A 17,424-nucleotide genomic window follows, 5' to 3' on the forward strand; every position below is an offset into this window, starting at 1 on the left:
CCTTGCGTGGGGGCGTCCGGTCGCGGCGCGAGCTCCAGTCCCGGGCGCAGCCCCTAGGCCCGGCTAGGGCTGGGGTGCTTAGCGTGGCTAAACGCAGGAGCAGCTGCAGGCTGACTGTGTGCTAGCTGCCTCCTCGGGCGGAGTTTTACGTGTGCTGTCTCATTTCGTACTTCCTGGGACCCAGTGAGTTAGGATCAGCTTTATGCTCCAGTACGGGGGAGAAAACCACTTGAGAGGGTGAGAGATTTGTCCAGCATCACTCAGCTGCCACTAACTGGCCGGGTCGGGGTTTGACACCTGGGCTTTTTAATCTCTGTGCCGCTGTGCGGATGGGGCTGGCGACAAGATGCAGGGCTGGGCAGCCCGCCGGCACACTTCCCTCCCCGCGCCTGGCACAGGGAAGGACCTGAGCAGCGGTGGATCTCATCCCACCCCTCCTGCCTCCCCCGTGTTCTCCGGGGTGAAGATGGGACCTCTGTCTATACCCTCTGGACTTCTCCCACCCCATGAGCCACTCAGAGCTCTAAGAGGCCCTGAGGTCCCATTCCTCCCGGGGAAACCTGTCCAGACCCACGCCCAGCTGCCAGTCCCGGGAATGAGAGCCTCTCTGCGTTTAGGCTACAGGCTCCTTTCCCCCAGAGTCCTGGGGCAGGCTGACCAGAAGAGGATCGCTGGATCCAAAACTCTGCAGCGACCCGGGAGGCTTGAAAAGACGGAGCCCCTTCTCATCTGGTTTTCAAAACCAATACACAACAGCTCCCCGCGGTAGCAGCAGGTTGCTAGGTTGGGCGGCGGGAAACCGAGCTGGGACCTGCTCTAGAGGCAAGAAAACTGCAGAGACCTCCTGCCTTTGCTACCTTAAGAGCAGAGGTGGGTTTCTTTAGTCAGAACAGAGGTCAGCTGGTGGGAGCCATAGGCAGTGATCCCAGGTGCCCCCCTCCTGGTCGTGTTGGGCTATGAGCACCACTCTGAGGCCTTTCTGGGGAATCCAGGCTTTTGCAGACTGGAGGATCCTGCACAGAGGCTCTGTTAACTCTCACCACACTGATGGGACCTGAAAGGCAGAGTATCTGTCTGCCCTTTCCTCATAAACCCCAGTGCCTTGCACAGTGCTTGATGTGTGGCGTGTCCTGCATAAGTCACTGCTGGATGAATAGATTAAGAAAAGAGCTCAGAGGAGCGTTGTTGAGTCATTTCTCTTGCGGGCAGAACTTCTGCCTAGTACCATTAAAACCATGTACTGATTACTCTCACCCCTCAAAAAACCATCAAATCATAGTTTCTGTGTACATTAATATTGTAATTTATGACCCATCTTCCAAACTGAGGATTGGCTTCTAGGAGTCTTATATCAGAGTCTATATTCAGAGAGTGCAATGTTGTAGCTACTTTTTTTTTTTAAGAAAAGAAAAGAGCCTCTCTTGCAGTGCTTATCAGTCTGTACTCTCCCATCTCTGTGTTCAGTAGCCTTATGCTACAGTAACTGCACAAATGCTTATAGGAACCAAAGCATTTTGAAATAATAACTGCCAAGGTAAAGGCCAGGAGATTGATTTTTCAACTCTGTTCTTCAGTGGAGCAGTGCACGCGCGCGCGCACACACACACACACACACACACACACACACACACACACACACACAGTGAAATCACTACATACCCCTCATCCTATTAGAAAGCCATGCAGGCCTGAGGTGCAGTACGGCAAAGAGACCCAATTGATTTTCCTTTTGCCAAGCTGAAAGCAGAGTCAGTTTTTCAAGGGAGGATGGGGTAGCTTGGGAAGATGGCTGACTGGGCCCTTCGTCCTCCACTGGGCTGGGATTGGCGGGCCAGGGATGTTCATTGATTGCTAAGTTTGAGCCTTGAGATCCAGGATGACTCACTCTGTATTTTTATGAATCAATGGATGGCCTCATGGATGAAGGTCCGCCCTTGATCTGATCTTTATTTTTAATGGAAACCTTTTATAATCGAATAAAATGTGCATTTTGCTTGGAACTAAAGCATACTACATCTGAACTGGTTTTGGACCTACAATGAGGGCACAGTTTGATTGCTCTATAAATTTTATGGAAATTGAAGAGAAGAGGCAAAGAGAAATACAGATTGTATCTCATTTACTCTCTCATTTATGAGTTAATGAGATAGATATTTTTTCTGGAATATAGAAGAACAAATTGAGGCCTGGGGACATTAAGTTACTTGCCAGAAATTTCACACAAATAGTACAGCAAGGATTTGAGTCTGCCTCTCCTTAAAGAGCTGCTGTTTTCTTTTTATTCCATTTTGTTTCCCTTGGTTGAAAAGTCATAAGAAATATAATTCTCCTCTCTGGACCTTTGCCATGCATTGTTTTTCTTTCACTCTTCAATAATATGGATCCTTTGCTCTTTTTATGTGTGAATTAAGGGAACTTCTTTTGGCTGTTTCCAGAGTAAGATAGCTTTCTTTGGAAAGTAGAGGCATTTGGTTGAATGCCACACAAGAAGAACCATTGCTCAGAGCAGAGGTAGGAAGGGTAGCAGAGCTTCCTGTCTAAAGAATGTCAGCTTGGTGGGACCTGCTTTACTTATTAATCAATGAACAGTTTACACAGCCAGAGCTTTCAGTGGCCCAGTGGAAAAAGCATGTGGCCTTTGAGGCAAGATGGGCCTGAGTGTAAGATTTAGTCTTGTTTCTTCCTGTCTTTGTGATATTGGTGGCCACATCTCCATTTCTTCCAGCTTCCTGTGCTTTGTCTACACAATGGGAATAATAAGCTGGTGATGTTGAGAAGATTGGAGACAATAAAGACACTGGCTTACTTACAGCAATCATTGTTGTGACTGCCAGTTGTCATCGTTGTCTTTGTCATATCTGTACCACTATGACACGAGCTTTGTGGTGACCAGACAACCTGGAGGACCTCATTTGAATCCTGCATATCTTACAGGCAACACTGTGTCACATCTACTTAGTGGCTAGGAGTCACACTTCCTGGACAAGTGTCCCAGCTCTGCCACTCACTAACTGGATGTCACAGGCTTCTTGGAAGCAGAGCCTGACACAGGGATCCTTCTTTAAATCATTTGTTGCAGGACTGCTTCCAGGACAGTTGGCATATGAGAAACAGGCTAGGGCAGAGGAGAGAGCTGAGCCAGGTGTGGCATCAGCGGCTCCCACAGGACACTTTGTGGGAATGGTCAGTCTCACCCTGAAGCAAGGGGCAGGGGAAGCATTTTGTGGCGTGGGCTGCTTCCTCAGGTGGCCATAGAATTGCTCAAATGGAGATGTTTCTGTTTGCCTGTTGTCCACAGAATGGGGCTGCTCTGAACCACAAGCAACCAACATTCCCAGAAGGTGTGTGTGTGTGGGTGCACCAACTCTAGAAGGGACCTGGTTAAGGAGCAACCATGCTTTCTAGTTGACATTGGCATTTTTGCCTACTTCCTCTAAATTTAGTTTCCCATTCCATAAAGTGGAGACAATAGTACCTCCTTTCTTAGTATTATAATGAAGTTTAATGAGGTATACCATGTAAGACCTTTCTGATGATGCCGGGCATATAGAAAATGGTCAATAAATGACAGCTGCTATTATCCTAACTGTTGTTCTTGGTTGCTATGGATACCTATATAGTCTGCCATTCAAAGTGGAACTCTTTTTAAAGTGAAAGGGGCACTACTGCATCCTCTGGAAGAGCAGCAGCAAACTGGGACTGTCCTAGGGGAAGCAGGTGTGGGGTCTTCCCCCAACTGAAAAAGGTCAGATCTGTCTCCTTGTTGCTGTAAGTTTGGTCACAGAGGAGGGAGTTTCTCTGGCACAGGAGCTGGTAGGACTTGTGGTTGGTTGGCTGAGGGTCTCCTGCTTGGGCTGCAGGAATGTATTTAAGTGGCCATTAACAAGCCTTGTCTCATTTGTGGCTCAAGCTGTCTTGTGGTGGAAGCGCACTAATGGATTGGGGACATTTATTTTCCCAGAGTGATTTATAGCGAGAGGCTGTATGAAATTGCTGGAAGGAAACCAATTGGATGAAAAATGGTTCCTTCTAGTCATGGCTCCATTGGCTGGCTGAAAATGGGCTGAGGGCAGGCCACAGTGGAAGACAGCTGTCAGATTGGTGGGAGTCTAGCATATCATGGGGAGCTAAGAGAAGCAATGAGTATTGACTGAGCAGTTGTTATGGGCCAAGAGCCACGTCACATGTACGTGGTGCCCTGCTTCATTCACTTCATCTCAATGGCAGCTCAGCTTGGTGAGGATTACTGTTCCCATTTTAAAGAGGAGGAAACTCACATTAAGAGACCTATCATGTTCACAGACTGCTAAGTGGTAAACTACCTGAAAATCCAACTCTACCTTGTTCCTGTTCTCTTTACATTTGAGAGTCAGAGACTCAGAAGACACTGTGATGAAGGCACACAACAGTGAGAGAGGGACAGAGGCAGAGACAGAGTTAGGATGAGAGACAAAGAGACACAGAGGCAGACAGACGGAGGCAGAGATACAGAGAAAGAATCACAAATGCTCTTGGTCAATTTTAAATAGAACTGTTAAGATGCAAAAGTGCATGATACCGTCCTTCTTTGCCCCTAGATGACTGCTGTGTTTCTACACCACATCCATTTTCCTATACTTCTGAGGTAGGGGATGCTTTGGGGATCTACCTAGAACCTACTTGTAATGACTGTTGACCCCAGAGTGCTTAGGCTGATTGAACACCATCACCACTCCTTGGGACCACTCATGGTATTGGAGTTCTCTCTTCAGCCTCTCCTGCTTGACTGGTCCATTGCTACCCTGGCGCTGTCCTCATATAATACAGCATTAAACAGTTGCTCATAAGGTTGCTAGAGTGAAATATGGCCGGTGATACTGCCTGCGTTTATTCAAAGGATCAAACAGAGTCATTGAGGTTAAGTGACACAGGTATTTCTAAAACTGAAAAATTGCTCAGGGGCTCTAATACCCAAGCCAGGAGCCATCCTGACATGGAGATTGAAATAAAGTGTTCTGAGTCACTCGGTATTGGATGGAGGTGTCAGGATTTGACAGGAAAGGATGACTCTAGGGTGAGTCACACTTGAGCCCCATTTGATAATGAGAAGATACAGCTGCTAGCTCAGAAGTTCACATTTCCTCATTAACTGTGTCCTTGCAGATGAGGGCTGGGATGGTGATGTCTGTTCTTCACCCGGTTATAGAATGGACTTCTTGTTCCCCAGCAGTTTGAAGAGGAAAGGAAACTCAGAACCAGTGGCTCTTCTATCGCATAGGAAAAAGAAGTATATTTTTACTCCGTCATTTGAACTCACTAATTATTGCTTCCTTGAGAACATTCTCATCTTGTTATCAATAGAGAAGCCTTTCAATCCAGGGATTTAGCTGAATGGCACTGTGCCTGCCTTGCAAGCACAGGGTTCTGAGTTTGATCCCTGGTACTGAAAAGAAAAACAAATAGAGAAGCCTTTCAATCTTTTCTCTGCTTTCTGTATCTATCCCTTCTCTATTTGTATCTCTGCACATTCATTTCTTCCTCCTAATTTTTCCATTATTATAGCTTTAAAAAGAGATATCCATGAAAGAATAACCCCACTAACAGAAACAATAATGGTAAAATTTACAGTGGAGGGGGAAAAACAGTGAGAAATTGAAATTTGTTTTAATAATATTTTATGTGGAATAGGATTCATCCAAGTAGAAACAATTTCAGTAAAGTAAAAATGAAGTAAATTGCAAAGAGCTTGACAATGTCATTTAGAACATTTTAATTTGCTAAAAGTCACTGACATTGCCATAATTTTGATTGTTTTTTTGTAATAGGTATGTCATCAGGATTAAAACTCTTGGGGGGGTTCAAAGTTATAGAATTACAAATAATCCTGGGTTGGGGCCAGGGATTTAGCTCAGTTGTTCCATCACCTGCCTTGCAAGTGCAAGGACCCCAGTTCAGTCCCTAGTACTCTCCCCCAAAAGAATTCCTGGGTGGAAAGCAAGTACATGAAGGAAGAGAGAAAACGGAGGCAGCAGGTCTATTCAGAGAAGATCTGTCCCCCAGGCCCGTAGAAAGGAGGCCCTGCGGTGAGGGGTCAGCAGCTGTGGCAGGAGGTGAGCGAAGGTGGGTAGGGAATTGTCTACCCTCTGGAAGTGTCCAGGTTTGAGGTTAGAATGTGTTTTTGCAAGTTTCTTAGCTCTGCAAGCATTTGCCTCACTTACAAAATGTAGATAAAACCTTGTAGAACATCTGACCTCTACAGTGCTGGGTTCCCCTAAACAACCGCTATACAGGAACTTGTCACAGACCAAGTGTGAGTGTGGGTGGCTCATGACAGGCAAAGGGGACAATGGCTGGTAATGTCCACCTCACCCTCCCCGAGAGCATCATTGTAGTGACAAAGTCCTGTATGCACATCGGCTTTGCACCTGATCTTCACCAAGAGGCAAGAAGCGCAAGAACCATCACGCATATTTTCTAAGAGAGGAAACTGGGCTCACATATCAAGTTGAGACCCTCAGATGCTAACTCTGCCACACTGTGGCTGTACAGTCTTAAGCAGAGAGCACTTTAAACTCACCTGGGCAAGAATGCTCATTTCTAAGGACTGTTATAAAGATAAGCCATGAGTCTCTGAAAGTCCTTGCTGTGCCTTGCACATAGTCGATGCTCAGTGAAGCTTTTCCTGCCTAAGTAAGGCAGGCTGGAAAAGACAGAACCAAGACTTGCATTGGCACTGCTGGTTCTGAACCTAGCAGATCTCTCATAAAACTACATTGGCAGCTGGGGGGCAGGGTACTGGCTTTTGAATCTTCTTTTGGTAGTTGGGAATAGACCTGGGCTGATTACTGCTACTACTAGCCCTCTGCACACCCATGGGTGCTGACAAGGATTTCTTTGACTGTTAGGTGTGCATAGACAATCTAGCCTTAGGAGTTTGGCTCACTCTCATTCAAAGGAATCAAGATCCCACAACCTTGGGCACATCACTGACGTTCACTGTTGACAAAAATGCTCACCCAGGCATGAAGAAACAGCACCCTATGCCCCTAAGCTCCTCACTTCTCCTTCCAAAGAGGGATCCTTTTAGACATCTTGGCATTTGCTATAGAAGAAATAGTTTAATTAGAAGGCAAGAAGAAGAGACTCTTCATAGGAAGGGGCAGCAGTCATGTAATCTTGAATTACTTCGATTCCTCTGTATGTGATCTCATACAGGAAATCAATAGGCGCCGTGGTATTAAAATAAGTGAATTTTATGTTTCAAGTCCCAGGAGACAAAATAGATGCTCCAGTGAAAGGAGCTATTTCATCTTTCATGTGGTATTTTCTTCGTAAGCTAGGGCAGTCAGCTTCTGTCTTCAGTCTCCTATTAGCAGGGACCCCCTGGCCCTCCAGCTAAGCCCAGTCTCTACCATTGTTTGGGAGCCAGGCACATGCTGAACAGTACAGAACCCCTTGGAGAGCAAGAGCCATGGATCTTGTTACTCTTGACTTCTCTAAATGACTGGGGCTCCCCAGGGCTCAGTGCAGGGTGATTATCTTCAGTGCAAGGAATGATAATGGCTCATTTCTTAGACTGATGCTGACGATAAACCCAAACTGAATGGAAACTTTTGCTTGCAAAAATAGTTATTGTTGGAAGTGAAGCAGGCCTGGATTCAAATCCTAACTCTGATACACTTAGCAACCTACATGGCCTTGGGAGCATGCTTTAGACCTTTGAAGCCTCAGTTTACTCGCTGGTAATAGGTATACTAGGCATGCGTATGGGGTAGCAGTTTTTATGTAAGGATGAAAGAGGTAACACAGCCACAGTGCTTAGCAGTGATGTTAAGATAGTTAATAATTGTTGAATGAATGAAGCCTGCCTCGCATACTGTGTGTGCAACAGACATTTTTGGTGGGGAAAAGATGCAAAGAAATGGAACACTAAAAAACTCCAGCCATGCATCATAAAATTTTTTGAACGGAGTCTGCCATTCAGCCTCATGAGTTTCCCCCAAAGGATACAATACGCTAAAATCAAAAAGTAGTCCAAGCAGGGTGTACCCCGATGTTACGTCCCAGGAGGGTCAAGATCAATTCCTGAAGGAACCACAGAGGAGGCAGAACTGAGATGTGCTGTGTCCCTCCTGCATGTGCCAAGCTTACAAATCTCCAACGGGAAGACCAGTCCATTCCTCCCGGACTTCTTTCTTATTTCACCCATGCAAACCACCATGATGCCCTTGTTCCTGGTCTCCTAAGCTCCCTGCCCATCCCCTCCCCTCCCACCTTCCATCTTCTCTCTCCTTTTGAGTTAATTCATTAATTTCTACTGCTATGTGCTTCTTTCTTAAGACTGAGAAGGCAGCAGCCTTTAGCTCCAGCTGCTGTGTACAATTTTAGCAAGCCTCAGCACAAAGAGAGCATTTTTCTCTCAATTTTCATGTGTCAAGGAAGGAATCTTATTGGTCCTTTACAAATCACATACCAGCCCCTGGAGATTCATCTCCTCCCAGCCCTTGAAGCAATGAAAAACTGAGACTGACCATATTTTTGTTTCATGCCCTCTACCGCAGCCTGAAAGAACTGTGGCATCATGACTTATAGCACACTAGCAATGCATGTAGTGTGTGTGTGTGTGTGTGTGTGTGTGTGTGTGTGTGTTGGCCAGGAAGGAGTGGACAGATGCTTCAAAATCAGTGAAGGGCAGTAACATAAGATATGATGGTGACCAAAAATTATGTTGAATGTTCACATTTTTTAAAAGATTCTTTACATGGTGCCATTAATCTTCCTCTGAATACTCGACCTCACTTCAAATACACTTATCTCATTGTCCTTGCCCATACCTCAAGCAGTTCTGCAAGTCCTCTTCTATGAGTGTCTTTAGTTGTTGCTTTCATGGCTGCCTTGATGTCCTGGATCGATTCAAAATATTTACCTTTCATGGTCATTTTGACTTTGGGGAAGAGCTAGAAGTTACAGTGACAGATTTAGTAATGAAGGTGGATAAGGACACATGGTAGTGTTTTTCTGAGCCTGCCTTTCTAGTGGATGGCAGTTGGCGGCAGCAGCAGTGACTGTCTCTCTTTTTTTTTTTTTTTAATCACACCTTGTAAAGATGCAAAAGAAGACTTCCAGAACTGCTGCAGAACATGGCGGGAGTGATGGCATAAACGTGTCTGAAGTGAGGAGGAGTATTTTGAGAGGATTAATGGCAGTGTGTCTAATTTGTAGGAATAGGAAGCACACTGGACTGATCCCTGTGGTAGCCTCATTGGGCAGACAGAAGTGTTCGTCACCCAGAAAAAGGGAAGGACTGGGGAGCGGACTGGAGAAGGCAACCCCTTCCCCTGTCCTTGCCTCTTGTGTTTTTCTCAGTCCAAAGTCATCAAATCCCATTAAACAACATCAATATTATTTTCAACTTCAAGGCTCATTATCTTTCAAATCTCTTTAGTATCTTGGAGATTCTAGGAACTTTATTTTTAGTTAACTGTCACCTGCTAAGAATGGTGCCTGGTTAACAGGAGGCCCTCCAATAAGTCGTAGGATGAGAAAGTAGATTACTGACTTTATCCGAGTAGTAAGTGTCACCCTTGACATGTAATGAGTGACTTCAGGTTCCCCTCTCTCCTCTCAGCTTTCTCCAACAAGAATCCTATTTCTCTCTGGCATTTTTCCCAACAAGAAATCTAAATCTCTCCTAAGACCTCCAACTTGCAGCCTTTGAGCATGAACTTGGAAGAACACTATGTTAGCTTTCACTCACTGTACCAAAATACCTGAGAAAAACAATTTAAAGTAGGGAGGGGTTATTTTAGCTCACAATTTCAGAGGTTTCAGTCCAGGGTGGGGTCTCTGAGGCTGAAATATCATGGCAGAAGGGGATGGTGGAGAAAAAGTTGCTCACCTCAAGGCAACAAGGAAGTGGGGGGGGGTTGGGGAGAGGGAGGGAGGGAGAGAGAGAGAACGCAAAGGGCCAAGGGTCCCTCATACCCCTTAAGGCCAAGTCCCCTATGACCTACTTTGTCCTCCCCCTGACCGCCTAACAGCCTGTCCAGCTGTGGATGCATCAGTGATTGATCCTTTGATAAGATGAGTGCTCTCAGGATCCAGTCACCTGTTTAGGCTCCTACTCTGAACACTGTTACATTGACGATCAAGCCCCCAATATATGAGTCTCTTGGGGACATTTCATATTTAAACCCCTACAAATGCCAAAGGAACTATATTTTCTCCTTAGCGCAGTCTGTTCTCTTGGAAGCAGACATTCAAGCTTTTTGTGCTCTCTAATAACTACTTCCCGTAGGCTGGGAAATATGGGTCTCCAACTTCTCAACATGCTCTGTGCTTTCCTCCGTATTGATGTCTGGCTGCATCAGGAGCTGGAGACCAGAGTCTCAGAGACAACCACTGTGTAGCTTCTGATGACAGTGATTCTGAGGGCACACAACCAGGCATTCCTACCACGACTGTGAACCTTTTGCCCCTCCAGCGTGGATGGTAAAGCAAAAATTTAAAAGAAGCAGTATTTCCTTGATTCTGCCCCCACTTTCCTTTGTAGAATCAGACCCTTCCTTACTCTCTACCTTTCAGCATCTCCGGGAACTTGGACGTTTCATAGAGGTCTGGCTTGGATGCTCAGAAACACAGTTCTCTGGGTTCCCTGATGATTCTGCCCCTTTCCTGTTGCCCTGCCCTATCCCACAACCATACTCCGACACTACCCAGAGTATCCTCATTTCTACTACACTCTAGGTAGTCAGCGCCCCACTGTTTATATTAATAGAAGCATATTTTTATTATTCACTTCATATAATCATTATTTAGTAGGTCCAATTGTGCACTTTTTACGTGCCACAGGCACCATCCTGAGTGTTCTACAGGGTCCCCATGATGCGGAACTTTTTATAGATAAATAGGATCAGAGAGAGGGAGAACTTGCTCATAATCATACTGTTAATAAGACAGGGCCAAGATTCGAACCAGAGTATGTCTCCCTGTGGGTCTCACACTTTCATTCTTTCTGCACTTGGTTTTCATAGGATTGCTCTAGTTATAAAGCCCCTAGAACAGACAGGTGGCCTAGACTAGCCTAAAATAGCAAATACTACTTTCTAACTCTAGCTTTTCCTTTATTACCATTGGCTTCTTCATCCAAGCTTAATGTTAATGTTTTGGTCTAGATGTCCCCACTAAACTTCATGTGGTCTTGGGTTGGATCTAGAGTGTGTGAGACTATAATTGTTTCAGGATGCAGTGCTAGGCTCAAGGACACCAGGATTAAGGGTGTGAGTGCTCCCTGCTTTTAAGTAGTCTGAATAAGATAAAAGGGGCAGGGAGACCCTGTTAAGGTGCTCTTGCTACCTTTGCTACCTTGTGCACACCATGCTGTTTCTCTTCTGCAATGCCTGTTTGCCATCCCTGCCTTGGAGCCAGCCAGTTATGGACTGAAACTCTACAAACTGTAAGCCAAATAAACCCCTTCTCCTCTAACTTTGGATGTCGGGTATTTGCTCTCAGCAATGAGAGAAAGGTAACGAACACACTTATATTCTCTAACTCACTCTTTGCTTAGGTTGAGATTTGTTGTAGTCCCAGAAGAAACTGCTATTCTTCATGCAAATAGATACCCCATGGGCAGCCCTGGGCCCAAATGGTCTGAGTCCTACAATGCTGATGAACTCTGAGGAGACTTTCACACTATACCCTCCACAGGCCTTTCTCTGTCTCTCCTCCCAACATACTTGCATCTTCGATCAGACTCTACCAAGTTACAGACTTTCTTTAAAAATCAAAAACTATCCCTTGTCTAGGATCAGAAAGAATTCTTTTTCGTTCATCTGTGGTACAGCTAGTTCAGTCAGCTACTGAGGAGCTGTTAAACCCACCCTTCCTATGATCGTTTGGACGATTTTGTAATTAGATTGTCTTGCTCCTCCCAGCTAAACTCACTGAAGTTGTTCTGACTGAGGCCTCTTAGTAAACTCTGAGTAAACCTTTTGCAGCTAGAGCAGGGTATGTTTGATGCAGCCATCAATGTGCCCACTTCCATGGAATAGTGTTTTTAGGCTCAAGGACCTTTCCTGTGTGACACAAGGAGACAATCCCGTACCTTTGGGAGTGTTATGAAATAAGTAAAGACAACTGTCACCTTCTCATACTCTTGGAGCCTCCGCATCTGTGTCCTCACCACAGCATTTGTGGGAAACCCTGCTCCTTCCTGGTGCTCTTCCTCTTTTTCCTAGTCATCTCCTAAGTCGTCTCCTTTCCTTTTGTTTCCTTAAGACAATGTGGCCTGTTTACTCTTGAGCAGAGAAAATAGTTGAAAAGCAGTGTCTAACCACAGCATTTATTAGAAAACATCAAGGCTAGATCAATTGCTGCTATAGAGAAAGTGTCCCAAGATTTGGTTTTCCTGTTTACATCCCTCCAACACCTCCTGCTTGCTCCACACTCTGTCTTGCTGTCTTTAAGCTCGCCCAGATTTCCGAGCCTGTCCTTGTTGTCCACTGCCTTTTGCATCTGTCTTTCTTGCCTTTCATGTTCACGCGTTTGCCTTCTAGGAGTAGATGCTCTTTCCAAAGTACGTCAGTCAGGCAGTTTCTGATCTTCTCAGTTCTCCCTTTCACAATAACCCCAGTGGACACAACAAGGCTGCCAAACAAACACGCTGAGAGGTGATTCCTTCAACAAGGAGAAGGAGGAAACTAAACTCACATTCCTCCTAGGTATTTTCCTCTTTTCATCCCCAGTGGAAAAATCACCATTTGCCAGCCTTGTTGTGCCCTGTGCTAAGCCCTAAACATTAAAAGATGGATTCTCAGCATACTCATAATCTACAGGAAGGACAATAGCATAGTGCAGCAATCAGTCCTAATTGTCACCTTGACTGAATTAAAAGACTCCCAAACAGGAGATTGGACCATATGAGTCCTCTATGTACCCACTGATAGTCATAGCCAAATGTGCTCATAGGCACTGGGGACACTTTCAGGGCATGGGTCACTGGGCTGTGCCTTTGGAGGGTGTTTCTCTTGCTGGCTCTCTTCCTATGCTCTCCTTCCCGGATGCCATCAAGGGAGCAACTTACTCCACCACACCCTTCCACCATGATGTTTCTGCCTTGGACCCGAGTGACCATGGACTGATACTTCTGAAACAGTGAACCCAATTAAAACTCTCCTTTAAGTGTCATGTATTTTATGTCAGCAGTGGGAAAGCTGACTGATATAGTCATTGTGCTTCTGTCTCTTTGGGCTCATGAAACTTCAGTATCCATTAACCAGATTTTAAAGTTCAGTTCTTCTGCCCCATTTGCCATGTTTCAAGTGGTCTGTAACCCTGCATGGCCAGGGGCTGCCATATCACACAGCACAGATACAGAACATTTTCATTAATAAAGGATGTCAAATTGTGCATTGCAGGACTAATCTTTACTCCCTCCCCTCTTTTTTTATGCTAGTTAAAACAACTGTTTCACTAAAAATTATGTTTATCCACAGCAATATCTTAGGAAATAACTATCATGTACAGCAAAAATGGACTATTTTTACAAGGGAACCCTATCCCTCTGTGGCTTCACAGAGAAATCAAACCATGGCAACTCTGGAGTCTTTCCCACCGTGAGAGGTAGTTGGTGCTGGAAAAGTTGTGGAAGAGGAGCAAAGGGAATACTCATTCCCAAATAAGACTTTCCTATGAGAAACACCTTATCTAGTGAAGTTAATAACTGCTGTCTCTGTGCCAGCCATGACTCTTACACAGCTGCCTCTTGTGGAACTGGCATAGTGTGTAGTCATTTATTTGCTGATCTCTGAACTCCTGGGAAGCAATAATGTCCTTGCCACTGTTGTAACATTATTGCATGCCAAGCCCCCAAACACAGCGGGTCTGTTGAATTTAAATTGGCTGAGATTGAATGTTCTATGGAGCCAGTCACTGCCAAGCACTCATTTGAAGTTGATGCTTTGGTCAACATCAAACACAAACCATAGAGATGTTAACCTTCTCAGGAAGCATCATAGAAATAAATACCTCCTGCTGCATCCCCAGGAGGGCTGAGAGCAGATAAGTAACTCCAGGTCCCAGATCTAAAGTGTTGGTCTTGGTCTCCAGGAGAGCTCATTTTGGATTCATTTGTTTCTCTTTCTGTTGAACACTGGCTCTGAATATTTATATTCTCAATGTGTCTCCTTGGCCATTTTGTTCCATGTTGGAAATACTACTGAAGAGTTTTCTGAATGCTTATTTGGGCATGCAATCTAAATATGTCTTTTCCCCAAAACAGCAGCAACAAAGGACTTGTACAACTGCATCCCAACCTATGTGGCCCTCATTGTCACTACCTAAATTATGGAGAAAGGGATCTAGGTGGGGCAATGATAGCATGATTTGTTTAATAAGTGAAATGATTGATTATAAGAAAAACATCAGGTGGGTCAGAGAACTTCATGTCTCAGACAGCTATAGGGGCTTATTTATCTAAAAATAGTGATTACAGAGGGTGGGCAGGGCTATGTGCAGCCAGACCCCAAGGAAACCAACAATGGAGAGAAGGGAGACCACTCTCTGATGGGTCCCAGGTAGCTCCTCTATCCGGTGACCCATCCAGGGCAATTATGGCTGTGCTCCAACAAGATGCCCTTTGTGAATTGCATAAAAAGTATCCATGTTTTGGACAATGAGTGTTTTCCTTTCAGACCTCATTATTCTTACAGTTTTGCCACAGCAAAATGGATCCTAGTCCAAGTCAAAGAAGACAAACAAAACATGGTGAATAAGATTTTCCTTGGGCAGTTTCAAGTTATCAGTTGAGATTAAGAAACAGATGCCGAGGCTACAGGTCTTTTCTTAGGAAACGAGGAAATGAACCAAACATCTGCTTCTTTGACCCCATGTGGATTGGAGTTAAGCACTTAGATGAACATACTGTCAGCAGGACAAGAGCAGAATAAAGAAGGGCTCCCATTTTCTTGGCAGCTTTTGCTTGGTCAAAGCCTCACCTTAAATCTGCTGGACTCTCTGCAGAACTGACAGAGGCTGCCATGCATGGTGGGGGTGTTGGTGCCTGCATGGCAGAGGGCTGGAATGCTCCTCATTTGGAATTTGACTACATCTCCTCCAGAGTTCTACCACCTCAACTTCCAACAAACACATGAAAGACCCTATCTACTGTTGCTCATAGATTTCCCAGGCAATACACCAATGCTGCATATATTTTGGTCGTTCGCCTGCCTGCCAGTCCTCTATGCTCTTTTCCCCTTCGTCTCCATCCGTTTCTTTTAATTCTGCCACTTCCCTCTCTCTTTCTTTCCGGTCTCTATGTAAAGATCTATTACTGTCTTTTCCACCACCACGCCATTAGTTATAAGGACTACTAGGTCTTTCCTTCTTTGGGGCCACTTTGCAAGAAAGCCCATGAGTGTTCACCCTGTTAAAGCTACTCTGTAACCATGAGGGGAAAACCGGAAAGAGGAGATCACACAGCCCCTCCTGCTGTGAACAGTGCGATACATTATTTTAGGACCTCAGAGCTTGTTCCCCCAGCTCCTAGGAAGGATGACTGCTGGTCACCCACAGCTTCTCTGCTCCTGAGGGATTGTGTCCAACAGAAGGAAGCCTGATAGCAGCTTGTGCATAGCACGTACTACTGTGTGGGGGTCATGTTTGATTCACACCGACACCCCATGATGGGTACGTTACTATGGCACTTTTTTTTTTTTTTTTGGTACCAGGGATTGAACTTGGGACCTTGTGCTTGTGAGGCAGGCGGTGGGTGACTATCTCACTTTCTGAGATCAAAACAAAACGAAACACACCGGAGGCTCAAAGAAATCAAACAGCCCTCTTCAGGAGAAGCCAGAATGTTACAGCTAAGGATTTAAATTCAGCTGTTGTGGTTGTACAGAAGCACTAGAACAGTCTTTGGGAAGAGCTTCCTGGAGGTCAGTGCTTTGACTTCGTGGCTGCCTTCTGTCTCCGAGCATTTCCTGTGGCTGGGGAAGCACTTCGCCTCCACCTTCTAGAAACGTGCTTGTCATGTCGTATTGCAGTCAGCTTTTTCGCTTCTGTGCCCATGAGAATTTTAAACTTGTTAACTTTTGGTTTCTAAAATCTAGAACCCCCCTCAGTATACCGGAAGTGCTCAGTGCGCCAGTTGGGTAGGGAGAGCCCATCTTTGTCACTGGGAAAACTGAGTGGCGATTTACCAGAAGGAAAGCAGAGTACAGTAGCCAAGAGCAGAGGCTTTAGATTTGCATTGCTCATGGTCACACTTGGCTTTGTGAACCTCACCGTGCCTTGATTTTGATAATATTACTTATCTCTTATGAGTTTTTAAAAATGAAATGATACCATGCATATAAAGTACTTAGTACCATGCCTAACCCACAGCAAACACCTGTTATCTATTACAGTTACTAGCTACAAATTAATTCCTTTTTTGCTCATGCATCATCATTAGAAAAATCATTATCAAGCCTTCTGGGTTTTTTTTTCTTTTTGTACTGGTGATCAAACTTGGGATCTTGCACTTGTGAGGCAGGCAATGGAACCACTGGGCTAAATCCCCAGCCCTTAAGCTTCTGATTTTGATAGCTTCTTGAGGCCCCTCCAAAAGTCACAAGGCTCTGTCAGAAAGTCCTCTCAGAAAGCATCCAGCTCTTCTTGAATATTCCTGTTCATAGGAACAGCTGGCATGGGGCTTCTACAGAGGTCCTTTGCATCCTGTATGGCACTGAGAAAGCTCCTGGGCTAAAGAGCTGTGCAGAGCCAGGGCCAGGATGTGGACACGTAGAGAAAAAAGAATGACAGTACCACCATGATGAAACTGACATGGATCCAGCAATTGTACTCAAGGTCAAGATCACTCCCTATGCACAGCAGTGACCACCGAGGGGGCAGGGGACTGACTACCAACATCACCAAGAGTGAGGGTTCGTGGTCTTTACTACGTGCTTACTACACAAGGATTCAAAGTGTCTTGGAGATATTTCACAGGATCGTAAGAACTCACAAGTTTAAGGAAATTCCGTGGCATCTTTCAGTCTTCATAATCACCCTGCAGCCAGTTTTTTGGATGAAAGAATTGGGATCCAAGAGACAGACAAATTGAAATGATGAACCTAATTTAATAAGACCACATTTAATAAGGGTGAGTACAGTCCTCTGCACTAACATCAAAAAGCTCAACTATCCTAGCAGACAATGAGAGAGCTTTTCATTTTCATATCAGACTAATGATCATTTATTAAAATTTTGCCTTATCATTCCAAAAGGGATTTGAATTATTATTATTATTTATTTATTTTATTTATTTATTTATTTTTTTTTTTTTGGTGCCGGGGATCGAACCTGGGCCCTTGCTTTTGCAAGGCAGGTAGCAGAACGACTGAGCCAAATCCCTGGCCTTCAATTAGTTTTAAAAGAGACAACAGATCAGTGATTCTCTAAGCA

The 17,424-nt window shown here is 44.9% G+C and overlaps 1 protein-coding gene across 1 annotated transcript in view; it reads left to right on the forward strand.

The window, feature by feature from the left end:
• Positions 1–201: 201 nt before the first annotated feature.
• Vat1l (vesicle amine transport 1 like) overlaps positions 202–17,424 on the forward strand; it is a 156,019-nt gene continuing 138,796 nt past the window's right edge. Inside the window, exon 1 of the mRNA XM_033757895.1 lies at positions 202–237. Coding sequence (XP_033613786.1) covers positions 203–237 — 35 coding nt within the window. The 5' untranslated portion in view covers position 202. The remainder of the gene's footprint in view (positions 238–17,424) is intronic.

This window comes from Fukomys damarensis, unplaced genomic scaffold (assembly GCF_012274545.1).
Source record: "Fukomys damarensis isolate Sample0158 unplaced genomic scaffold, DMR_v1.0_HiC HiC_scaffold_32, whole genome shotgun sequence".
NCBI classification, from domain to species: domain Eukaryota; kingdom Metazoa; phylum Chordata; class Mammalia; order Rodentia; family Bathyergidae; genus Fukomys; species Fukomys damarensis.